This window comes from Aphelocoma coerulescens, chromosome 7 (genome assembly GCF_041296385.1).
Source record: "Aphelocoma coerulescens isolate FSJ_1873_10779 chromosome 7, UR_Acoe_1.0, whole genome shotgun sequence".
In the NCBI taxonomy this organism is placed as follows: domain Eukaryota; kingdom Metazoa; phylum Chordata; class Aves; order Passeriformes; family Corvidae; genus Aphelocoma; species Aphelocoma coerulescens.
The window spans coordinates 25,487,583-25,514,515 of record NC_091021.1 but is presented as its reverse complement, the minus strand read 5'-3'; the positions used below and the strand labels follow the sequence as shown (position 1 = coordinate 25,514,515).

At 44.6% G+C, this 26,933-nt stretch overlaps 1 protein-coding gene across 12 annotated transcripts in view; it reads right to left on the bottom strand.

Annotated features, from left to right (window-relative positions):
• BIN1 (bridging integrator 1) overlaps nucleotides 1–26,933 on the bottom strand; it is a 95,478-nt gene that overhangs the window by 53,294 nt on the left and 15,251 nt on the right. For all 12 annotated transcript variants that reach the window (XM_069020973.1, XM_069020974.1, XM_069020984.1 and 9 more), the window contains exon 2: nucleotides 2,894–2,974. In XM_069020973.1, the coding sequence (XP_068877074.1) occupies nucleotides 2,894–2,974 (81 nt within the window). The remainder of the gene's footprint in view (nucleotides 1–2,893; nucleotides 2,975–26,933) is intronic.

Below are 26,933 nucleotides of genomic sequence, written 5' to 3'. Positions count from 1 at the left end.
CTCATGTGCTTGGTGTGAAAGGCTGCAAACCAGCCCAGAACTTCCACACAAATGGCAGCTCTTGAAGGGTATGGAAACCCAGCTGCTCTGCCAGGCAGAAACACGCGGTGCCAGGTGCAAGGGCTGCCACCAGCCTTGCCCAGTCCCCCCAGTGAGCTCTTCAACACAGCACACTGAAGTAAGCACTTTGGCAAGAGAAGCCAAAGCCTGGCACACCTCGGGCAGGAGCTGAGTTGCACCTTTACAGCAGGACTCTTACTCCCAGGCCAGCAAGGACAATATCTGGGACAGATCCTTGTGCCAGTGACTGAACAAAAGTGACACTGGGAAGCGGAAGGAGGGGGGAGCCTTCAAATGGACATTCGGGCAGGTTAGTTGCCAAAGATAATCTACCATGAGGGAATAATGTGGGGCAGTTCTGCTGCTTGTCAAGCTTTCAAGAAACACAGGCAAGACCTGCAGCTGCCTGTTTGTGTCCAGCTCTTTCATCACAAAGCAAATCCATCTGAGCTAAAAAGTTCCTATCATTCAGGGACCTCAGAGTGGTGCTCTTGTAGGAACCTGACGGACAGAGAGTTGGGAAATGCAATGCCTTCCCTTATGTCCACTCAACCACTATTTGAGAGAACCACAAATACCTTGGTTGAAAATGATTAAGTGATTTTTAGACCTGCATTCCATTTGATGACAGCCCACACACAGAAACTAGCGTCAAAGTGGTCCAACACAGTCATTACAGTCAGAGGAGCCTCTAATCAGCCAGTGAACAAGGCCACTGCCTGCTCCACAAGAGAGAACTGGCCACTGCCAGTTCCACAAGAGAGCAGAGCTGTTCTGTCACCAGCCTGCAGCCAAAGATCAGCTTTCCTCCAGACTTCCATTTCCCACTGGAGCAGACTTTATAATGAAAGGTCATAGAAATCTCAAAGATAACTACTACACACACATCTCATACATATAAAAATAAAAACAAGTGTGTACATATGCATACACAGCTGCCTTTTTATTCCCCTAGTCTACCTGGCATGATAACTCCTCAGCTCTGGGTATCCTAAGAATCCAGCTAACTCACACTCACAGCTTGCCCTGTAAAACAGGCATTGCCTCCATTTATTTTAGTAATAGGAAAACCGAGGGCCTGAGCAAAACCAGCAAACCCAAAGCAGCAAACGCAGAGCAGCCTCCAGCTTCTTTGATTAATTATTTGGGGAATTTAGTTCATGGTCTGCTCCGCAAGACAGGAAAAGAAATTCAGATGCAAGGGATACAAGAGGCAGTGTTTCTTTAACAGGCTTCTCACTGCACCACTGGAACTCATGCTCTGGAAGCCGAAAAAGCCACCCCAGGCAGTCACATCCAGAAATTTGGATTTGAGTTTTTTGGTATTTCTCCTTTAAAAACGTTATTTCTTAACTGCTTAAAAATGATACCAAAAAAGTCACATCTAGTAATGTCATGTTGTCAGAAAGCAGCTAAAATCTATTCTGCTGTGTACAAGAGAGTATCATTGCTGGACATGCTACAGACATGCTGCATGAACTTCTGGAGCAACAGCTACTATTGCTGCCAAGAGAACGAGCATTAGTGTCCAAGAGTTTGCAATCAGCTCTGGTTAGAGGTAAGTCAAAGCCAGGCTGAAGGATTTTCATTACATTCAGCTGTGGCAAATCCCTACTCAGCTGGTTTTGCAACACATAACCACATCTGCTGAGTCTCAACAGACACGATGCAGCTGCCACTAACAGCTCTAGAAAAAGGTCCTAAATGTTTCAGGCCACAAAAGAGTAACAGATTTCTTCAGCACCACCTGAGCTATGCTGTGGCACACATTTCCTGCCACAAAACAGAAGCAATGCTTCCCCTAACAAGCACCAACATGCAAAACCCACAAGGTAACTGGTGTTTTCCCTTCTGGGAGGCTGAAGGCTCCAGACAAAAAATAAAAAATAAAGCAAAACACACCCAGTTGAAGATAGAAACCTACTGCTGTTTAAGTAGGAGGGTGGGGAAAAATTGCTACACTGTTAAAATATTTCTGTGCACTAAAATATTGGGGAGGAGGCAGACACGCAGAAGAATAATGACTCAGGCCTGACACAGTGATTGTGCAAGTATGGGGAGGAAGTCAGATTTAGGTCTTAGCAAGGAAGGATGTTCCCTTTTCACCATTTGCTTTCTTTGTCTCTTCTGCCCTTCACTGTGCTTAGGAAACCGAAACTGCCTTGTTCCATTTTATTTTTTTATTTCTAATCTGTTTCCCACCCTATCCATCTTTCAGGGACACAATGTTGCTTTTATATCTCCGCTTCCAGCGGAGTAGCAAAAATTACATTACAAAGCAACTTCCAACTGAAGAAAGTGTTCCGGTTGAGCTGTTTCTTTCTCTAAAATTGGGTCTAGAACAAGTATTATTTTTACCAATCTCTTCACTCTCGTGACCAGTGACAGGACTGAGGAAACAGGATGAAGCTGAGGCAGGAAAGATTTAGGTTGGGTATCAAGGAAAGGTTTTTCACCCTGAGAGCGGTTGGGCACTGGGACAGGTTCCTCAGGAAGTGGTCACAGCATCAAGCCTGACTGAGTTCAGGAAGAATTTGGACAATGCTCTGGGGCACATGGTGTGACTCTTGGGGTGTCCTGCACAGGACCAGGAGTTGGACTCAATGATCCTGATGGGCCCCTTCCAACTTGCATCATACAGCATACTGTATGATGAAAGGGACCCTGGAAGTCACAGTGTCACTTCTCCTAAGTGAAAACTTAGGAGTTATGGGTCACTTCAATAGGCCTATGTCATTGTTTAATTTAATGGCCTTTAATTGCATATTGCAGCAGATGACTGGAAGCTAATACTGAAACCCAGGGTGCAATTACATATCACCAATTATCTTACCAGCTGTTTGTTGAAGTTCTGCACACACTGTTCAAACTGCTCATCTTTTGTTTCATCTGCTTTACCAAGCTTCTGAAGGACCTGCAAAGAGAGAGAAGAAAGGAGACTTCAAACACAGATACATCAGAGACAAAGAAACAGTTGCACGTTTTTAGTCCTGAGGCTGAGAGAAGTTAAAAAATCACCCTCATTCTTGCACTCAGAATTTTCAGAATATTTTTCCACACAGTTATAGCTTGCAAACAGATTTACAGATGAGTCAGGAAGAACTCAGACCTCTTACATGCTGTACTGAAGAGCATGACTGAGGCTTCTCTTTCACTGGTCTAACGCTTTTTGCAGACAAGGCAATAGCAATCCAGTTGTTTATCTCCTGAACCAGCAAGACACAAACCACATCCCTAATATGCCTTGTGTTGTGTAGTTACACTTATCCCAATTTAACACTAGTCTCTAGTCCAGACAGGGTGGGGTTCTGCTCCCAGAACAGCTGGACAGTCCTCAAACACAGAAAGCTGTGCAGAGATCTCAGGGAGAGAGGGTGGCTGGAGCAGTGAAAAGTCCCACCTTCTTACCACCTTTTCTCACCGTGCACACACTTGGCAAGGGCTGGCTGCTGAGAGCAACTGGGGACCTTACACCATTAATCTGTGTGACACTCAGTCCAAGTGTCACTTCTGAGAGTGTCAGCAGCCACCTCCCTGCACAGCACAGCTCCCCACAGCCTGTAAAGAAATCCTTATCAGACTACTTCTCTTATCACCTCTCTCTCTTAGTTCCCTCTCCATGCAGCTAAGTGGATTGCTCCCAGGCTTAGGACAAAAAAGCATTTCATGTTCTGGGCTGGCAGGTATGTTCATCACAAGAAGTCTGGGCAAACCTGTGGAGGAGGACAGCAGCTATTTGTCACATCCCAAGCAACTCCAGCTGCAGGGAGACTGGGATATAATATACACTGTGACAGGTGAAGGTCGATTACATCAACTCTCTTAATCAAAACTAAAACCTAACCATGCCAGAAAAAAAAAAAGAAAAAAAAGAAAAAAAAAAAAAAAAAAAGCCAGGGACAGTAAAACCAGAGAAAAGCCCACCCAGTCCTCAGTCACAGGAGGTTTTGATGAGTCAGAGGTGAGCTACAAAGGGGGCTGAGGGAGCACCTCAACAAGCGAGGCAGCCCTGTCTGGAAAGGGCATGACTACCCAAGAGGCAGAAAGCACTGGAAAGCCGGAGTCTCCCTTGCTCTGCTGAGCACAGCAGAGCAGCCCTTTACCCACAGACCCCAGCTATCACATTCAGCCCTTTTTGGGGAGAAGGGATTAAGATGAAAACAGCAGGTGTCTGTTACTGACATCAGGTCTTCAGGTAGACCATTAGTAAGTGTTTCCAGACTCTGAGGGACTACCAGAGAGCCGTGACAGTCACCCAAACCAGTTTCCTCCAGCTGCCTTTGCTATGCATGGATCTTCTCAGAGAGCACACAGGGATTTTTTCCTCTGCAAGGCAGGGATCAGTCTTTCATGATTAGTCCCCAAAATGGAATTGAAAAGGATCATGCAAAGGGATGTAGAACAGAATATTTTCAATTTGAAGTGACCTACAACAATCATTCAGTCCAACTGGTTATGCACCTACTGGCCCACTCTCATTTTTTTTATACTGTTGAGGTGGAGGACACCTGTTATGCCTATTTGGCTAATCTCAGTTCCTCTCTCCTCTCTAAGATATTCCAATCTTAGCCCTGACCACAGTAACTGACTGTAGTGGTAGACGTGATGAATCAGTGCAGTCATTCAGCATCCAGTTCCTAAATCCCCTTATTTCCCCTGGGATTAAATGTCTAGGAGGGAATCACTGTTTTTCATTCTCCCTCTGTTCAACAGCTTCTCTTCACCTCCAGAAATTGCTGAGGTATTCCAACGTCAGCAAAAGGAGGAAAAAGGATACACACAGAGTGCTTGCTCTCTTTGTCACCAAGAACTGAATCAAGAACCTCCAGAATTACAAGCACAACTTTCTACAGCTCAAGTGCCAGCAACAAGCACTGCAGCTACAAATGCCTAATGTGCTTGGTAAATCTGTCTACACAGCAGGACACAGACAGCATGAATATTCCCTTCTTCCTCAAAAACCCTTGGCACATAAGAGCTTGCTGAAGAGAGAAGAAGCAATGTTGATTGTACTGGCAGAATCTTGTAGACCAGACACTGGTGTCTCCTGTGCTCACCCACTCCAGCAAAGGGGAGCACATCCCATAGCAACACTGCTGCTGAGGCTACACGTTCCTCTGCCATGCCAGCAGGAGAGAAGGATTCAGTACGGCCCCATCTTTCTCATCAGGTGGCATGGGGAACCTCCTCCAGACACTGTTCAGCTGCACTCCCCTAGGCTGCCAGATCTATGGAGCAGAGAGTTCCCACCTGCTGGATGACTTCCTAGGTGTTCAAAGAGCAGGCACGCCAATAGCACCCATCACTGATAACAACAAAGTATGCAAGCTGTAAATTCCAAAACAGATTATGTTCTCAGTGTGCAGATCAATAGAATTACTGGGGATATAGAGGAGATTTTTACAGGGCAATGCATCTGTCTGGCCAGGCAGGAGATGTGATGCTTTCAGGCCTGGAGGGGAGGGAAGGAGAGCATTAACTGGGAGGAATCTGGAGTATGTCACCAGGGTCAAAGGTTTAGAACAGCCTCAGTGCTTCCTGGTATAAAACACTGAGCAGCACTCACAGACTATTCATTATAGAGCCACGTGTCTGCTTCCAGCACATCCAAGGAGTTAATTTCCAGTCCCATTGCCCCCTGGGGAACATGCACACTTAGTCTGGGATCATCTGGCCAGCTGGGAAAATCTTGTTCCACTGTGCTGAGGTGCTCTGAACAATTCCTGCTAAATACTGGCCACTGGAAAGGGCTCTAACTCCCAGTCTATCTCTAAGGAAAAAGCTCCCACTGTAACAGGGAAGCTCAGGTGAGGAACAGCTCTGAATGAGGAGAGAGGAAGCAAGGAGAAAGCCAGTGTGATTCCACAGTGGTGACAAGGGGTGGGTTAAACAGGTGACTTAGGGATGTCAGCAAAGGAACTAAGCAAGGAAAACAAAACTAGTTACAAGAGAGAGGCTGTGAGAAGTGAATCCCTGGCTACACAAAAAACCCTGCTCTTGCTTCCTACACTATTCCCCATCTGGGAGAAGAAGGCTTGCGCCCCATGTCTGCGGGCCATATAACGATCCCTTTTTTACCTGCTATGACATAGCAGAGAGACAAGAGTCCTGCAACAGGACAGGGGTTATCTTCTCATAATGCTCTCACTCATAACCAGATCTGCCCCACACAAGCAGCCCAGAGGTCAAACCCCAAGTCATCTGAGCAACACAGACGGATGGCGCCACAATGCTGGCCCTCAAGCCTACTCCAGCTCCCCCATCAAAGAGCTGTGCTGGCAAGTTGTACAAACAAATCCCTCTGGACTCCCTGAACCAGGCAGGGATGGAGCAGATGGCTCTGGGTGTGCTGCTGACTGCAGACACGTCTGTGCTCACTGCTAATAACCTGTGAGCTCACAGGACAACTCCCCTCCCCAGGCTGGTACGTGCCGTCATAGGTCAGGCTATTCCGGGTGAGCCACGGCTGCTCCCTCCCTTCCCCTGCGACAGTTTTTAATCCTCCAGCTCACTGCAAAGCCAGATAAAGTTCGGATGGAAACTTCAGGCCCTTTGATAGCTATTAATGGAGCAGATTTACCAGGGCAGGAGACAGCACTCCACCGCAGCTCCCAAATCTCAGGGCGGATCAGAGATGATGTGATGCATCAGCTGCTGTCTGGTGGCAAACCACACCAGAAGCGGGCATGGATCTGGCATTTAAAAGATTAAGCAGCAACCATAGCTAGGCTCCTTGGTCTGCCCTTGACCTCAGGAGTCCTGGCCCTGCATAAGGATAGGGCCCATTTCAAGATGGTGCAAGCTAGGGTGAAGAAGGGAATTCTTTCTATGAGTCCCACAAAACACCTTGTGAAACAGATTTCAGAGGAGGCTCTAGTGTTGCTGTGGGTTTCAGTCTTGATTTACTACAGTTCACTATGACAGGATGGGGCTGTCATCCCAGCCAGCGTTTTTGGCCTCAGGCACCAGACATCTTTTCCAGCATTTCTCAGAAACCAGTTCTCTTCTAATAATTATAGCTAGACCTGCAAATGCTCTGCATTTCTCACACATTACGATCAACAGGCACAGACCAGCTACTGTAGCATCTCCAAAGAGAGCCAAATTCCACCCATGGAGCCTCAGTTTTTCCTGCATTTGAGTAAAAGCAACAAGCAAAACAAGGAGACTCAGAGTTTGACTGAAGTTTTAAAAGCACTTTAAGAACCTAGAATGCAAGATGCTATTAACAAATCAGTAAATAATCACATTCCTCTCATATCACTGATGTGTTTGTAATCTGCTGTTGTGGGCAGAGCTATCTGCAGTAAGACTGCAATTGCTACACTTTGAGAAGTGAGGTAAGGAAGCAGCAAAAGGGAAATACAGAAATCCTCATATCAGAGATGTGACATTTGCTAGCAATGGTCAGAGAAGTAAAGGAATGAAACAGACTTTAAAACCAGCATTTTTTTCTTAGCAAATTTGAAACTGTGCTTTGGGATATCCAAGTTGCAGGTTTTCCTCAAAGGCTGTTAGATTCACACAATGACTGAGCATTACCTAAATACCACAGCTTTGTAGGACTCAAAAGGAAGCATCTTATCTGGCTGCAGTTCACCTTTCTTTTCCCAGGTTTGTTAAAGGTGGAAATATTCCTGAAAGGCAAGCCCCCACACTGACTAGTATAGGGTCTCCAGCTCTGCTTCAAGAATTGGGCAGGAAGGGAATGGAGATCGGGGCATGAGCCCTGTGACCACCAAACTGTCTGCCACAGAACAGCAATCCCCGTTAAGGACAAACACTTGCTGGCAATGCAGCAGCTGTCAGCATCCAGAAAGCAGTATCAGACCAACTAAAACGCAGTTCAGCTTTGCTCAAAAAAGCAACTGTAACATATTCACATTTATGCTTTCTAATAAAGAAATATATGCCAGCTGCTTAGTGCAGCCACAGTTCTCAGTCAGCACCTTCCCTCGATCCCTTTTGAAATATCAATGCCAGAACACAACAAAAGCCCTGAAGCCCCAAATAGTCTCAACAAACCCCGTGTAGACTCATTCTGTGAACCAATAACCTCGTAAAACTCTACTTTTCACAGCATATGGGTCACCCAGGCCAAGGACCAGTTTAGGGAATGCAACTGATGAGCAGGAAGGCAATAAAACACCAGCATTTATTTTGTGTCAAAGCTAAATCTGCCTCTGAAACATCTGAATTTAGAGTGGTCCAGCCCCAATGAAGGGGAAGTCATTAAGCCCACAGCCAGGGAACTTCAGCCCTGCAAGTCCACATCTTACTCCCCACTGTATCAGAGAGGGGCTGCACTTATATCTTACTGACATGGGCCCACTGCCCCTAAATCACTCCATCTCCTGACCTCTCCACCCCTCACCAACACCACCTCTGACTTTTGCTGTGTCTGCCAACTCCAGTGCATAATCTCCAAGTCCCAACTGGGCACTAAGCCAGTAACTACTGTGGCTAATTTTGAATTGCAATAAATTGGCATGTGCCAATGGGTCAACTAGCAACAGAACAAATAAGTCCTTGATCTCAGGCTGCTGCCTGTTATTCCATGGAAGACATTCTACTCGGAAGTGAAGAAAACAGTGTCCAAGTCAGACGGAAAGCACAAAGCCACGTAACTTAATAAGGTACAAACAAAGGAAGTTTCATAAGCTTTTTTAAGCCTCATTTCTTCTGTGCCAAGATGCAATGTGACTTGTTCAATGAAGCAGATTTGTGCTCATGGAATACTTAGGTTATTGCATTCAGTTTTGGGGAGAAAAGCACAAGCGGTAGTGGGAATCTGCTCCCCCTCCAGCCCTCCCCAGGAGCAGGGCATGTCCTCCTGCCCTCCATGACTGACTCCAGGCTGGTTTCGGGGACAGCCTGGCTTTCCTCATGCAAGCCTGACACAATTAAGTCTTTCTTTCATACAACTGGACAAAGGAAGATGGGGGTGGAGAGGAAGAAACACCAAACATATTAACGTTTCATTTTAAATTGAGGAAATTATTCCCATAGCTGAGCAATCACCAAGACCCTTGGATCACCGGAAGATGGGAAAGGGCAATGTCAAACTTGGCACACACAGAGCAGTTCTTGTTTGCTTCTTACTTGCTAACAAAGTTCAATAGATCCCACAAAGACAGGACATTGCCTCTGTTACAGAACTAAGTGTTGGGAAATGAGGGTTCAATACTGCATTTTGTTAGAAACTTCCTGAATGACCTGGAAAAGCCATTCTAATGTCACATCCATCCAGCTGTAAGGAGGAGTGTTTGGTCAGCATGTCACAGAGTCACCAAATTTATCTCTGGCATTTCCATCTGGCAAATAAGAGAGGAACAGAGAGATGAGATGACCAGTTTTCAGTGCTCAGCTCAAGACACACTGAGTTTGATTTTCACAGGTGTCCCTATAGCTAAACTATGTGAGAATTTGCATGCTTAGAGCCATATTCTAAAGCAACTAAAAATACTATTTCAGTTCACATTGCCAAAAAATATGTTAACAGTGGAGACTTTAAATCATTAGGATAGACTGCATGAAGGTCCTTTGCCAATGAAAGACCTTAAGACAAGCATCTCAAGTGTGATTTAAGCCAGATTGATCTCACTCTACATAAGGGACAGACCCTGTAAGGCCCTTCCAAAGTTGTTCTTCCCAAATCCAGAAGACGACAGCTTCAGTGAAGGTCAAAGACTTTGTCTCCAAAAAAATATTCTACTCAAAAAGACCTCATTCCTTCCTCCATACAACACGAAGTACAACGTAAACCCAAGGGTGACTAGATAATAACAGCATGCATAGCCAAAGGAACACCATGTATGTGTCAAAGAACCACCACCTTTTCCTAAACACTACTGTATTAAAAAATTTCTGTAGGAGCCAGTCATACTGCATTGCCTTGAAGGCTCATCTCAAGTATTTTCCTCTGACAGCTGTTAAACAGCAGCCTTACCATGACCTGCACCTTCAGGACACACTTCTCAAGTTTAACGTGACTCACTGTGGTCACACTGAGTTGCATTTCATGTTTCATCCTTCTCTCTCACTCTGTAGTCAATATAGAAAAAAATAAAGTTCCAGTTTTCTCACTCAGAGTTATTTCCTGGAAAACCTGCTTCCCCATAATGGGCTCAAGAGAGAGTTTCATGGCAACAAGTTTCACCAGGCTAAGTCAGCATCTTAAAATACACAGGACATCAAGTGTCCTAAGACCACAGGTGACCACAAAGAGAAGAATCAGGCCTAACCCCAGTTTCTGGACCTTTCTCCCACAACTATCTCCACGGGTTTAGTGGATCTGGCTGTTCCTGTATCTGGAGCTCAAGAACCTGTCCTGCATGCTGTTGTTGGAGAACTCCTGTCTTGCCTGGCAGGTCAAAATTGCTATACCCATAGGTAGAACCCTGTGCCCAAGGTACAAGCCCTCTTGGATATGGGGTCAGAAGCCCAGTTAATCTTCTGCACTAGGAAAGAGGCCAGGATGATTTTCATTACCCTGTTTACCTCTTCTTCTCTTTCTACTGTTTTCAGAATCTGCAATAACATCTGCTGACCCCACTCTCTGTCTCAGCAAGACCAACATCCCTGAGGACCCACATTAAAAGCATCTTTGTTTTTGGCGTAGAACCTACAACAGTTTCTCCCCAGCCCATTCCCACCCTACTGACAACACTCAATTCTTTCTCAAGAAGGTACCAAAGACTTTGCCTTCAATTTCCATGCTGTGATCAAATCACTTATCTAAAATGGGCTTTGACATTTCCCTGCCTTAATGCCACTCCCACTCTGGGAAGCCTTCACTATCAGGATCTGCTAACACTGTCTCTAACTATAGTTAGTATATTGTCATCAAGCAATGCTTTAAAAAAATGTTCTTAGTCCTTTACATTCTTGCGAGGCTCACTGCTACTTCCCACAGAACTGGGCTACAGTAGCTAAGTGGGATGGGTTGATTCTTGGCTTCCCAGAACACAGCAATGGGACTTGAACAAGTCAGAATTCTAAACCAAAAGGCACAGAAAGTACTGTGCAGCTAATCTGTGCTGATTCCAGCCTCATACAGACTCATTAAGGAAAAAAAATAAAGATGGCATTCAAGTATACACAAAGCCCAGGGGCTCAGTCAATTTTTTGTGGCATCAGCTTTGGCAAAAAGCCTATAAATAACAAGCTCTTTGAAGAAATGGGCAAGCTCCATATGCATTCCCTTGCTTTTACTTCAGATAAGCACTCTCGGTGGGAAAAAAAATTTGTTCACATTACTCTTGAATAGCTCCAGTTGAGTTCTAAAGAAAAAAGTACAAACTTAAAACCTCCAAAACCCCAAACTCAAGAGCATCCCAGTATCACTAGCAAATATTTAAAAGCTACACCCCAAGCTCATTGTTCCACCTAATATGTTACTCAAAGTAATTTTAAAGAAAGGCAAAGAAAAAAATCATGAATAGAACTGCTCCCTTAACAGCAGTATGTCCAGTGTTTTTTATTAGCTGTCCAAGGAAAAGCTCAAAATATGCTTGCAAGGATTTTTAAAACTGGCAATGTAGAAGCCTTCTTTTATTCAAGACCCTAAAGTAACACCCTCTCAGTGGTCGATAAAGACATTTCTGAACAAATCAGCAGGTTTTTTAAGTCATATGACCAGTCCCTAGATTTTCTTCCATCTAAGAACAGGTTGCCAAGCACAAGCTCTCTCCTTCCAACAACAACTACCGTGAACACATTTGCATCAAGCAGATCTGCTCTACTAGATACCAGCAAGATGGACCCTGAACTTAGAGATCTTTAGAGGGAAGATACCATGAAGAGACTAAGCCAAGACCACCTGGCTGGCCTGGCAGCAAATGCTTTCATCTCTGCAAAGGCCAATCCAGAATGCTTCACTGTTTTCTCCCAAAAGCACAAACCAAGGTGAAGGACACAAGGACACTCACCACACCTGTATCAGGTACAGTACAAATTACATTTCTTGATTGCACCATTTGGGGAGAACAGGGCCCTTGCCCTTCCACACTTCGCCGCCTACATCAGGCATGGATTTACCAGCAGTGTGAAAGGGGATGCTGTCCCCCTGTTACCAGTCACGTATGTTCCCACAGCAGGCAGTGACATGAGTTCAGCTGCCCCCTCCTCCCAAAGGATCACAACTATGTCCTCAACATAGAGCTGTGCAAACTTCTCAAGTGTCTTTTTCTTATGTGGAAGAAGATGCCAAGGGCAGCTGAGAGAGCACAGCTCAGCTGACATCAGCACAGGGCAGCAAGAGCGCTGTGCTGAGGTTCTGCCACACCTGCACCAGACAGCAGGGACTGCTGACTATCTGTACCTTGTGAGTTTGGCAGATGAAGGCAGAGTGGGAGAGGCACCTCAGGGTGCTTTTGCTTTTTTTGTTTTGATTTACTTTAAAGAGTGAGGGCTCCTTCATATGCTAAAGCAGCAGCATTGTTTGTTAAATCCTTAAACACGGTACATGGCAAAGCATGCAGTGCTCCTAGTTATCAACTCAGTCGATTCTGTCCTTCACAGTTTCCAGTTCTCAGATATCCAGATCTGGTTCAAGCTCAGCAGCTTTTATTTTTGATGGCAGTCTCAGAGCTCAATTACCAGCCTTGGACAAGATGGCTCTGCTCAGCTTTGTGCTGGAAGGGTGTCGACAGATGCTGAATATATTACGAACAAGTGGACATGAGCTGTCACTCCCTAAGGAGAAGAAAAAGGCACACTGAGGAAATTTGGTCACTATAAAGCAGTTGGAGGGGGGTCTGTTAAAAGATCTTCAGATTGTTTTTATTCCTGCTGTGCACCATACATTCATCAACATTAAAACAGGCCCATGAAACAACACAGGAACGACAACTTAAAACTGCTGCAAAGTATTTCACGGAGAGCACTAGGCAGCTAGAAACGGCTCAAAACATCTCTTTATTTGATGAAGTGTGGAAAGAAAAAGTATTTCCTATTCTATTTTCCTCTGAGAAAGGCAGTACCAATCTACCACTCGTATCTTTACAGATGTCACATGGAATGCCTAGGGATTTCAGTTGTATCCCATACACAGTTACTGAAATAATCAGATTCATCAGTCAGCAGAACTCCTTTCATTCACAGGAGTGCTGATGGACCAACTCTTCTCTCTCACCCTGGTACTCCATGCCCCAGAAAATCCCAAATCCAGGCAACCAGGACTGCCGATTACAGCATCAGTGCAGCTCCAAAAGCCTGGTCTGCTTTGTATCATCATTCATCATATGTGACCTCAAGGCAAAAGGCCTTTCTTGTTCCATATTTGTTTGATTACAGTGGGATCCCGACCCTGGAGTTTTACTCTTCAGAAGTGCTGCAGTACTACTGCACTATCACGCTAAGGAGAATGAAACTGGACCATGTGTCCGGCTTAGCAAAGGGCAGAAAGGTTGCAAAGCACACTTAACTGAAAATCTTCAAGTCTCCTACAGAAAAAAGATGCAGCTCACTCCACAAATATCAAGTGACAGCGGATAACACTGCTAGCGCTGCTTATGTAAGTGTAGTTTTGTGAACTTGAAGAGCAAGGACTGAAAGAAGTAGAAGCAGAGGGGACAAAGAATGATAAAAAACCCTTTCCAGCAAATTTTTCCCCTGTCATAAGCATCCAGTTGTTTCTGACAAGGCACACAGAAGCAAGGTAAGGTGGATACAAAGACATGGAGACTGCTGACATGACAGAGCAGTTCTGAGGGCATTGATGCAACCCAGTACCTCTACCCTGATTGTACATTTGCACCTTCATTTCAGACAAAAAAGAAGCCAAACCTAGGAGCTTTCCTGTCGTATAAAGAATGGATGAAACCACTCTTCTAAACGCCGGTGTTGTTCTCAGTTCATCTGGTTTATGCATATGGCTTCTCTGGGCACCACTTGAAACCACACCTTTCTGCCCAAGTAACTCCGTTAGCACTGTCTAAAGTGACATGTCACCTCTCCAGAAACGTGAGGTAAGTAAGTTGTTCATGATGTTCACAAAGGGTTGAGGAGTTCCACCAGCTTTCATAGTACATTTTTCATTATAATATCAGAGGAACATTGGTGCAAATCCTTCATGCATCTAGTGGAGGATATGGAGCGTCAGGGCCTAGTCAAAGAGGCAGATATTTCTATTTGGGTTAAAAATCTGCTGCCAGACCAGGCCTTGCAAAAGACAGCATCAGAAGAAAGTAATATTCCTGAAAGAATAGAAGCTTACCAAAGGTCTGTAATGGGAGACAAAACCATTCCTCTTTGGGTAATTAATCTGAAATAGCCTTCTAAGCAATAGTGACCAAAAAGTGCTCTCACTCAAGCACCATTTAATGGTGTCAAGTTATGCATAAGCTCAGGATATTTCTGGCTCAGCCATCACTGGACAAGGATCTGCTCCTCTCTCTCTCTCACTGTGCTTCAGCACCATTTGCTTGAAGATTAAACGGAACATGCTTCCCCTGATAGTCCTCATCCTTCAAGGCAAGGCTGAGAAGCACATTGCCAGCTCTGCTCTCTTGGTCTAGCCTGCTGTGGGAGGCAGGAGGATTTTTTCTCTTGCAACAAGGTTCATTAACAGGAGACTCTTCTGAAAGCGTAACAGGGATGCAAGGCAAGAAATGAAATCTCAGCAGTCAGCTTAGACCACATGCTATTTCCAGATGGCTTACGGACATCCACCCACAAAACATGTCATTAGCTGTGCACAGGTGGGGGGTAAGGCTACCAGCCAATTCTAAGTTCAGCTTGCCCAGAAAACCCAAAACCGCCCAGTCATACTGACAGCCCCACAGTTATGAATATTTGCCACGCATTTAATGAGAGCAAACCCAAAGTGCCAAAATAGGCAATAACCCTTCAACACTCTGGTATCTTAAATGAGAATCTACCGCAACTAGTCCATGAAAATCCATGAAGGTTTAACACCTCCCTCTTTCACATTCAGCCATGGTTTGAAATTCCTGTTACATTTTCATTTGCAGAAGACCTCCCCTGTTTTTGTATCTTATTAAGCACACACATGCACACAAACACAAAATCACCATCTAAACTTAGACCAGAGAAGTTAACTCTGCTGTAAATGTCACCAGGTTTAAGTCATGACTGGGAGGAGAACAAGTTTGTGTTACTGTCAATCAAAAGCCAGGCAGAGACATATTGCTGTATCAAACACCATTGCCAGCTCTCTCCCCCAAAGCAAACGCAGGGTCTGTTCTCAGAATCTGCAAGCCCTTGCTCTGGCCATTAATAACCAGGGAACGGTCAACAACCTGCAGCTCTCCCAAGGCCCAGCTCCACATGCCACCACTTGATGTTACAGCCTCACTTGGAAAGGCCTGAAATTTCAACTGGATTCACAGGAAACAAGAACATTTTATATATGAATCAATGCAGCTGCCCCTGGTTTGCAGAGCAGCACACATGAGAAGGCTGAGCCGAGCACAGGCTCAGCTCACCTACATCATCCCTCAGGGGTGTGTCACAAAGAACCAGCATTTGCTTTGCACCATCCCAGTCACATCCTACTACAGAGTGAGAGGGAGGCAGCCTGGCACTTGGCATCTCTCATCTCTGAAAAAGGGCTCACTGAAAATATAAGATTCTCTGGGAAACTGGTGGATACTCAATAACCTGGGAGCAAACCCCACTGCTTTTATTTGAAAGATTCCAGCTTTGTGGCAGTGCTTGTGGACAAAACCAGGCCCCCTCATTTTGTTTTGAATCCTGGATATGAAAGGGTGTAAAGAAGGGGATGTCTTGTTACATACTACAGACTTTAAATTTCCAATACAGACCTTTCAAAGCAGAACAGAGACAGCACCTATAGAAAAAGTAGAGTAATCAGAAGGAAGACATGATTTGTGGCTTTCTGCATGGAGCAAAGCTGGGCAGTACCTAAAGGAGGGGAGTTACACCCCTCACCTCAGTCCCTAGGCATGTATATCACTGGAACTACAGCCACCAGTACCTGAGCACTCCTTGCCCACCACATTACTTATCTGTTTATCCACTAAAAAGCACTTGTATGTCTACAGACATAATCATTATTCCTTCAATCCTCTGCCATCATTAAAATGACACAAATATCAGAATCATAACAGTTGTTAAGACACCCATGTGCTCAGTTATACCCCCTGCTACTCTGTCCTGGCCTCCCTCTGGCTGGTGTTCTTCTGTTCCCCATCTTCACGTGCTTTTGTTATACATCTGGTACATAGAAGCAGTGCCACAGTTCTAAATGGTCCCAGCTCTTGCAAGAAGAGTCAAACACACAGTTCTCACCCTTCCTGTGCAGCTGACTTCACTCTCAGCACACTTTCAAAAAGGGTTTAAGGGGCCTCTTGGAAATTCAGGGGTCAGAGTCTGGGCTTCTCTGCTCCCTCCTACAAAAGTTGCACAAATCAAAGTCCTTTGCAAACAGTTACAATGAAGAACCATAAACTTACCGTGCCAAGATAATAAGCAAAAGGGGAGAGATGTAAAGTTACAAGGAGGACAAGCTACCTTGCCAGAAATTATTAACTCAAATTGTATTTTCATTATCAGCCCAGGATCTCCGCTTTTAAAATACAACTCCCTTCCCCATCCCATCACAGCATTTGATAAGCAAAAGGCACCTGGTATTTACATAGGTTAATGTTTCTCATTTTAAAAAAATGGGATAAGCTTCACTTCAACGTAAGGAAAACTCCAGAAGAGTTTCAACATGACATATAAACTGATATTGTCAGAGTGGTTCTGATTTATTGCTTTGACTTTATCAATTGTGTTGTTTACAGGAAGCTTGAAATGGAGACAAAATAAAGATACTCTAGTCTGGATCTCAGCTCACTCCTGCAGGGGGGCAAACTCTGCTGTGCCCTGTGGCCTTCCAGCATAAAGGTCAGCCATGATCACAGGAGCAGTTAACAGACAGGGGAGTATCTGGGTCGTTAATGCACAAACTTTATTTAGCATAGACTTCATTTATTATGAAGATTCACCTACTTATTAATACTATGAACATTACATCTTCATGCTGGAGCAATCACTAGGAGCTTGCAATTTATAAGTACACAAGTGAAAGCATCCCAGGAATCAGAAAGGAACCTGCACTCCAGAAGGAAATCTCATACAACTTGTAGCTTCAGCTGTGATATCCACTGCCCCCTCAGTCAGGAAGTTCAGCATCACCTCTGAAATCACCACAGAGCTTTCCCTCCCACCAAAAACTTTAACAACTTCATGTGTTCCCGGTGGGAATTTTCATCTTTTTGGGAAAAAAAAAAAAGAAAAAAGAAGAAAACCACAACACAACAACAAACAGAAAAAAACCCAAACAAACAGAAAGAACAACAACAACAACAAAAAAAACCAACCAAAAAAAAAATAAACCCACCATTCTTTCAATATTTTGTTCTTATTAAAGTTGAGAGTTCCTACAGAAAACACTTGTCACTGAAGACCTGATTTAGTCAAAGTTTTCAGCTACAATGCTTGTCATGATAATGAAAATGTCTTCATACCAACCCAGATACAGAAGATTAAAGACCACCTGACTTGTTCTGTGAGTCATTTGGTGCTAATCTTGTTATATAGGCTAACAATAAAATCATAATGTCTGTAGGGAGCCCGAAGGCCTTGCTGACCTTCTGTGGTTAAAGTACACTTACTCCATTGCTAGCAGCACTCACAAAAGGAGGGCTGGAACTGCATCTAGTTGCTTTTATCTCCTCTTGCCCAAGAGTTTATTTGTAAAGGATTACCAGGAGGCAGCAAGTTCATATACAACTCAAGCTGTCTCTGGATCACAGCAAGCCTCTTTAACCACATCACTCCATTTCGACCTAATGCACATTCACTGCTGCCCACCTTTGGTTATGCCACCATAACTGCAACTGCACAGCATTGTGAAGTCCCCTCTATCATTCAACATGGGCTGCAAGAACATCAGCAGGACATCTTTATGTCTAAAGTCACTAAATCTTCTATGCCAAGATTTCTGTATTTCACAAACTTTTTCTAGATTCCCTTTTCAGTACTAAGAGCCAGTGCCTTGAAACCCCACCTTACACACTTCAAGTCACACATACAGAACAGAGAAGCTCCCACTGGTATCTAAGAATATTCACAGCCTCTTTCATTACATTTCATATTCAACATGTTAAACTGACAAACCAGAGACACCCTTGCACTACACTGGATGACCAGGAAGGATTCAAGTGCACAATCCACTTAAGAAGCTGGACCAAAGAACCTCCTAACACATCTCTAGTCCTGGACTCACTCTGCAGCAATATGGACACGTATGTCCCAGCTTTGCAGCAAGTTTGCCCTCAGAGGAAGGCAGCCAAACTCCTTTGCTGTTCAGTGCTGGCTGTGCAGTGCTGCTGCAAGACTCAATGGCACTGTAACACACAAAGACCTGACTGCACACACTGGAACAAGAGCAAACTCAGCACAGTATACTTTCTAACTCACACTTTATTCTAACTCATACATTACAACTATGTCCAGTAACCAGTCAGGTCGTGTTGTGAGTTTTACTGTCAGTACAGATCACCACCACAGTGACAAAAGCACCAAACTTCAGGTAGATTCACCAGTGTAGGAGCACTTCAGTGCCAGCACTCCATTCATCTCACTCTGCTGCACAAAATTTACAGCGAAAGCCAAATAACAAAAAGGGACCAAGCAAGCTTTTGTACTTCTGTCCCACAGGATACATCTAAATGCTTTGTTACAACAAACAGGGCAAGTTATCTATTCTAAAACTTGCCTCATTTAAACATTAACTGTCTCCAGACAGTCATGTACAACTTTGCATTAACGATCAGTCTCCCAAACAGCTTTGTGAAAAGCTTGTCTCTGGAACAGAGACGTGTTTGAATCTTTACTACAAAGTCAACATCTAAAGCATTTTTATTCCAAATAATTATGTGCAAGAGATTTTGCCCTTCTTCATTCCCACACATGAAATACAACAGAGGCCTTCTCATTTGCCCAGTTCCTTGCAGTGGATTTTTTCCATAGGTAACTCAAGATTAACTTTTGTTTTGACATAGACCCCCTTATCCTGGTGGTTCCCCCCAACTTGCTTCTGTTCTTGCTGCTGCTGAAGTCAGGGAAGAGCCAGAACCAGCAAAAGAAGGGAACTAAGACTTCAGGGACTAGGGTGATTGAAGGTTTTGTTCACCTACTCAGAAAATGAAATTCCCAGAGAATGAAACCTGCAGAGGAGACTCCAGATCTATGCTCAAGGCAAACAGGAAAGGCAGGGCTTCAATACATGAAATAAGGCAGAAAAACCACAACAGATGATCTGGCACTGTAGGAAGCATCAGAGAGCAGCCACAGATGACGTGAGAGTTGCTGTAGAAGTTATTACTTCTCTGATTATCCATTAAAGCAATTGTCAGTCAGGAGGTGAGATGGACAGTGACAGCCAGGCAAACACAGGCATCAGCCAAACAACCTCCACCATGTATTACCAAAAATCATCCTTCTCAGCAGAGACAAGGGGATCAACGAGGGAGGCACTCGGTGCAAAGCCATCTCACCACTCTGGCAGCCAGATCTGAGCAGGCAATTTTGCTTTGCCCATATTTGAATGGGAGTGTCCAGCTCGCACCAACATACTGTGCTTCTAGTGGTTCAACACAGCATGGGTGGGGGTTGCCAGCTTTACTTAAAAAGTACCCCAAGAATACAAATAACACATGAAAGGTACAATGTCATTCATCCAACTTCTTCAGAATGGGGAGAAAAACCCCACTGAGCTTTTAGACCATCGCCACAAACAAATCTGTTTCATCAGCACAGGATTCCAGATGCAGGAGACCAGGTTAGGAAAAAAAATAAGTGTTTGAGCTCACTCTGCAACAGTCATGCTAGATTGTGGGTGGGATGGTGGTTCAACTTTTTTTTCCCAACTGTAAACAGCACAGGGAGTTAAACAGACAGCAAGGCCAGAAGATACTGGGTTGAAATTACAGATCTGGCAATAAACACAAAAGAATGTCGCGTGATTTTCAGCATGTGGTCTGCAGACTTCAAGGCCAATGAAGAACAACTATGGAAAGAAACTGTATATCTGGCATTTACAGAGAAGGCCAAACCCCTGGAAAAGAAAATTAAGGCCCCACGATATAAGAAAAGGTTTGAAGCCCTGCTCTAGTTCATCTAGAATATGGATGAGACTTTTTTTCATGAGGTACATTCCTCTTCATGGTTTTAAGGGAACCTTGTTCAATACCACTGACACATTCACATACAACCCAACTATGGGAATGGAAAAAAACCTCCTTCCCCTTAGACACAACTCACAGTCTGCCAGGTCTAACCCCCCCAACAGGAGCCATTACCTGGTGTGTCTGACAAAAGAACAAGCACCTCATTAAGACTAACACAGCACAATCTACTCCAACTATGAATGAAGACTTAAACCTGGAGTGAGTGGAGTACGAAACAAAAGAACCATAGTGATGAGATTTCTTGCTAAAAACCTTATAAAGCCTTCTCTGTTTTCTGTAATTCCCAGGCAGAAGTAAGGGGAACTAAGTAACATCTCTTTTTTGGTCTTTAAACACAGAGCCATGCCAGGCCTGCCAGTACAGCTGTCCAAAGTTATGTATCCAGTAAGGCTCCTACCTCAGCCACATTCAGCAACACCAGTGTCATGGCTGTGGTCACTGCTGGGAGCGGGCGAGGACACACCTCATTCCTCGGTGCTGCAGGTGTCAGTGTGTGCCACGTGCTGGCTCACATGGGTGTCCTTCCAGCACAGTCAGTCACACCAGCCTCCTGGGCAGCTCCTACACACTAATTTTGGCTCAGCGTGGCTTTAATAAAAATGAGTCATGACAGCAACCAGCAAGTGTTCCGTGGCTGCTGCTATCCACACTGGTATCTCAGGAAAGCAAAAATGGCATGTGCACACATCTCTGTTCCTTCATTCCCATGAGGCAAGTGCCATCACCCAAGTAATTCTGCTATCACCTGCAAGAATGAGGTAGGCATTGAGGCTGCTGTCAAGCAGCTGCTCCATTCCCCCCCAGACTGGACAATGTGGCAGATACCTGCTGGGCATGGGACAGTGTGTCAAAAATTAAACATGAGCTTTTGAGTTCTCACTGGAAAGAGAGGTGCTCTGCTGACTCTCTTCCTCATCAGTCATGGGCACAGAATAAAACCTTCCCGTTGGATCCTATCCTGCCACAGGTTTCACTTCCCACGCCTTTAAACAGCTCTGCGTGACCACAGCCAAGCAAGGACAGGAACTGGAGTGCTCCCGTGGAGGGGAACAGAAACCTGAGAAGGGAGGAGAACTTTTACCAGGTGGGTGTTCCCTGGCTCATTCCCCATTCCCAACCTGCTCCTCCAACACCTTTCCCCACCAACTACCACACTTTAGTTTCAATGATGTGCAGCCTGCAGAGTTTCAAAGGTGTTAAATTACCGAACATTATTACTGAACAAAGACAGGGTTTAGGAAAAACAAAACCCCAAAACAAACACACAACTGAGATTAGCTGCATAAAGTGTCTTTAAGAGTGAAGGTAGAAGAGAGCAGGGAACGATGTCTGTCTGTCCCTGTTGATTCACTGTTACCTGCACCTGGCCACAAAGGGTCACACTCACCCAATATTTAGCTTCCCCTTGTGCAAACCTCGCCCTCACTCATCCCTTTTCTCTTCTTCCTCTCCCAGAATAAGACAATAGGAAACACTCTCTGGTCAGTGTGGCGACTCTTGAGCCGAGACACACCAGACACACACGCACCCCAGGAGGCTCTGAAATCACACTGGAATCACTGCATGATGCCCCAGCAAGAGGCAAGTGCTGAGAAGCACGTCCATGCCCCGGGCTGCAGCTCCCAACAAAAGGAGCCTTTGTCCCCTGGTGGCTTTCACAGGACTGTGCCAGAATCAACACAGATCGATTCCAGCAGCGCTAGGAAACAGGATGGGATAGGAAAGAATAGGCCAGGCTGTTCCTACCTTCTGTGCACCTCTGATTTGCACTTGGGGGGGACTGCATATCAAAGGGACCTGGCTTTTAAGAAGAGTATCATCCTAAAAACCTCCAGGTACTTCACAGGAGACATGGAATCCACCTTCTGTAGACAGCTTAAATATACAAAACATTCAAAAGTACTGCCACCTAATCACTTCCAGGCAAGAGACCTGATGGTAGCAGTTTCCAGAGCCAAAGTTCTGCTTTAATTCATCTCCTGCAAGAAACAATAGGACCTTCCTTTGAAGTACATTCTCCAGCACAGATGGATACAGCCTCCACCCTCAATTCCAGAATGGAACTATCCTGGTCAGGGGATGGAAAGAAAATCTGCCTTGGACTGGAGAAATTCCCAAAGCACAGAGGAGTCTTTGCAGAGGCCACGGTTTCATGCATACTTAAAGGCTTTCCCAAGAAGGCCACTGAAAAAGCTTCATTTCCCACTCTCTCCCCTGCCTCTGTATCACTGTCCCTCCTTGTGCTAAACCAAGAATGTGAGGGCTAAATGCTGAAACAGGATTGAGAAACAAACCTCCATTCAAAACAGCAATACAGGTTGGGTTGAAAGCAACCAGTGGTTTCTGATGTCCCAGCATGGCTCACAAGGGGTGGATTGACTTTCCAAGCAGCACTGCTGTACTTATGCCCTATTGTAAATTGTTGGGCCATTGTTTTCAATAAGTCACACGAGTAAGAGTGAATTTTGGGCTAAAGGACTAGATTCAGTGGCTGGGCTGAATGTCTCCTGTTTCTATCAATGTGGAAAACACCAAGATTTAGACTTGCTAAACTTGTATAAACTTGTATTTCAACACTAAAAATTTCCCACCCATTCCTACAGTGGGAAAACCACTGCCAAACCTTTTTCTTTTTCAAGATAAGCTGCTGAGCTCCAGTCTCAGCATTTCAAATTTTTTTGAACTCTTAATTATAGAAGGGAGATGCAGATAAGATGCAGCCACAATTTCAGACAAACCCATTCAAATTCAGTGGTTTAGGAACTAGTTTATTGACTGAAAACTTTGGCTTTGCTCACCAAGAGTAATTTCCAAACCTCAGTTTTTACACCCTTTCTGTAACACTTGAAGTTCTCACTGAGATTCAAGTGCTAAAAAAAGTGTGAATCTACTGGTCTAAGCCACACAGAGTATGACCAAATATCATGGAGATAAAATTGTAATGGCAAAACCCCAAACCAACTTTTCTACTCATCTTCACAGCTCATGTAACTTTTGGGATAGGTTTTGCTGTCTACTCAAGACAAACCTTCCAAGAAACTCAGCACTGGGTTTCTGAGACTTCATTACTATCAGATTTTTAAAGAGGTATCATCTAAACCATTAAAAATTTATTTTTATATCTAAACTGTTTTTAAAATTACATAGCTTTTTGAGACAGTTTCTCAGCCTGATGAGACCATTCTGCAATTGTGTCATCTCCTGTCAGGATGAACTTTGGAAAGCGGTTAAGACCTTAAAACAACAGTATATTGCCCAAATCACTAATGAAACTTTTGAATGAAAGAAGAGCCAATGCACTTTGTAATGTTATTTCCTCAGTAACAACCAGAGCCCTATTATTAAATGCAGGCAGGGATCCAAGAGGCAGCTTCGTCTGGATTCTGATTTGATTGCACAGCTGCCACAGGCAAAGGTTAAAGATGATGGGAAGAGAAAGAAAAAAATAGAACAAGGAGGATCTAGAACAACAACTAAATAGGTATTACTGTGGAACACCACAGATCCTGAGAAAGAAGCCTTAACTTGGAAGAGTAAGGGTTGACTGTGTTTTGGCTGGTGTATCATTAGAGGACAGGAAGCTCTGAAGAGTTGTTTGACGTGACAGCTTCAGGTTTTCCAAGAGTAGGAAAACACAGTCAAAGCAGGAGCACTCCTTCAGACAACAAAAAGGACCTGGGAGCAAAGTGACAGGACCAGGCTCCCAGGGCTTCCCTTGGATCTCTCTGGGGAAAGCCCTTCTCAGTAGCTGAGGAGGGTATCCAGACCTTAAGCACCTGGCTTTCTGCCAAGCATGGAGATGGCTGGGGATTACCATGTGAGATTGAAAGGAAGATGTGACTGGAAGTAGAAACTTGAACGATGCACAGCTGATGCTATCTAGGCCTTAGGTGCTTTGCTAAGCAGATGCAAGGAAGAAATAAATGCAGAATCAGACCTGATCACCAGTTTCTTGTGAACAGGAGTATCCAGCTGCAGCTATTTTTCCACATGCATCTGTGGGTGAGCATGCAATGCTTGGACGTCTTCCTTTGAAACAAGCACAGAACCTTCTTCTGTATCAAAAGAAACAAGCACATCACACAGCAGCACTGGTACTGTCCCAGTGCAAGCACAAAACACTTTCTTTCTCATCTCTGACTTCAGAGCAGGGACATAAATAAACCAAAGACGCTCACTGAAAGGAGGCAGTCTGTCTCTGCCAATCTTCACCAGCACAGCCAACACAAACCCAGTACATTTCTGCTGTGGAGAGCAGGGCAGTCTCACCCACATCACAGCAGCACTGTCAGGAGGAAAGCAGGCTACGTGCAAAGGCTTGGCACACACGTGTGTTCAAAGACTTTTTTTCACCCCAACACAGAGCCACTTCCTCCTCATTATTTGAAGATGTCAGAATGAGACTTCTAGAGAACAAGTAACTTGGCCATAGCTGTACAAGGAGTATGCAACAGTGATACAAAGCTACCCTGAATTACATGTAGGTCAATAATAAACATTAATGTTTACTACTGAAGGAATGGAGAAGCTGTCACAGTTCCCTTCAAACCCAAGAAAATCTGCACTGAAAACCTGCCTCTGTCACAGATGCACTGTTCAGTTTTGCACAAACCATGATGCCACCTTCCCTTCCTATCACAGAGGAGTAAGTATTCTCACATAGCCTCTGAGGAAGCACGATATAAAAAAATCAGGTGCTTAATTTAACAACTCTGAACATTGTCCCTTACCACTGCTGGGGCCATTGTGTATGGTAGCACTACACTCTTGCAAGGCAAGATTTCTGACAGGTAGGCAAGTCCAGCTGGACAAGGATGTTGATTATGTTCCTGGCTCTCTTTCAGCCTTCCGGGTTTTAAATGCTGGGTAATAGTGAGGGCGGGATGAAAAACTGTTTACTTTTGCGACCTTGAGTCAGCATTGCATAGGCTACATCTCAGCCACACAGAGTTTTTTCCTTCCAAGGACATCAAGTAAAAAAAGTGAAAACCAGCCTAAAGGGTTCAAAAGAACATTCCCAAATGGTCATTCTTAAAGTGAAATTTATTGCTTGGGCAAGACAGGATTGAAGCATGCAGGATGCACAGATATTGGTCCCGAGATATACTAACACATGTAAATGAACACAGCTACTCCAACTGTCTCTTTTTTTCCTGCGTACACATGTTACTAGCAGGAACTAGCTCTGAAGCCAAAAGAAATTTGTTGCATCGGTGCAACATGCCCCAAGGACAAAGCACAAGGACAGGGGAACTGACTCACCTCACATTATCTCCTCCTCTTCTCCCCCCTGCAAGACCCTCCCAGAGCAGTCACAGTTGATTGAACAGAGCATTTCCTGACTTGGACCTTTTTTTTCCTTTACAAAAATGGCAAAATCAATCCAAGCATGACTGACAACTAGAAGGAACACTAGAGAGAATGACAGCAACAAACAGAAAGCAGATCAATGGATTTTAGTAAGGAAGCCTTAGAGTCAGACACCAAAGGCAGCAGAAAGAACTATACATGAATTTTCATCTCTCAGCCTGTCACCATGAAAACAGATTCTGTTTTCATACATTTTTGTCATGTTTCCAACCACTTGTTAACATCCCTGCTTATCCTGGCCACAGTTTCAGGGTAACACACTAAAAAGCTATCTAGGTTGGTGCATGCACATGGGGTTAAAGTAGAAGGGCTCCCATGATTACTGGGGACAGTATCCTGTGAATAAAAATATCATCAGAAGGTTACTATAGTCAGAAAACTAAGGGAGGTGGCAGCAGAGGGAAGAAATTAAAGAAGAGGTTGTTGTCTTGACACAAACCCTCTTTTCCACTTTTTCATCTCCCATCACCCAGAGACTCCTTGCGGGTGACTGCTTTAAGCATGGCACAACAGTCTGCACATCTTTCAGACCCCAGGTTTCCCCTTTTTGCATCTTCCCCAGTAGCTTCACCCCAGAAAAAATCTTAGGCATGGGAGGGAGGAATGGGGGGGAGGGGGGGACAGGTCAGGGAGGGAACAGGAAGGACTTAGATAAATATGCACAGCCCAGCTCTGATAAGCAACCCTACAGCAACAGACCACAGCAACTGAACAATGCTCTCTGCTTGAACAGCCTTCCCTTCAACTCCAATCTTACTTTTTTTTTAAAAAAGATAGGGACATCACTAAAGTCTTTTGGTTTTCCACGTGGGAGGGAGCTGATGTTTACATTACAAAGACACGTCTTAGTGCCACAGATCCACCAACAGCTCTAGGAAGAACAGAGAAGGAAGCTCTGAAGGCAGCAGGTTCCAAACATGACAAATTCACCTCCAAAACCAAGTACTTGTTTCATCTGATGAGGAAAAACAAATGCTTTTCTTTCTGTTCTCCATTCCACGAAACAAGGAACTAGTCATCCCTTAAAAAGGACACCTGGTTCCTCAGCATCAGGAGACCTGCAGGAATAGTTAGTTTTTTTCTGGCCCCCTTACACCCTTGCCCCTACTCATTCTGGCTAAAAATATCCATCAAGGCTTTTGATACCCTTCCATATCTACAGCATGACTGGCTTCAGGCCCACGCCATCCCTGGGCTTGAAGAACGTGCTGCAGGGTTCCTCCCTCAATGGAGGGGTCAGCTGTCCCTTTCCCTTCCACTGCCCATCACTGCAGGCTG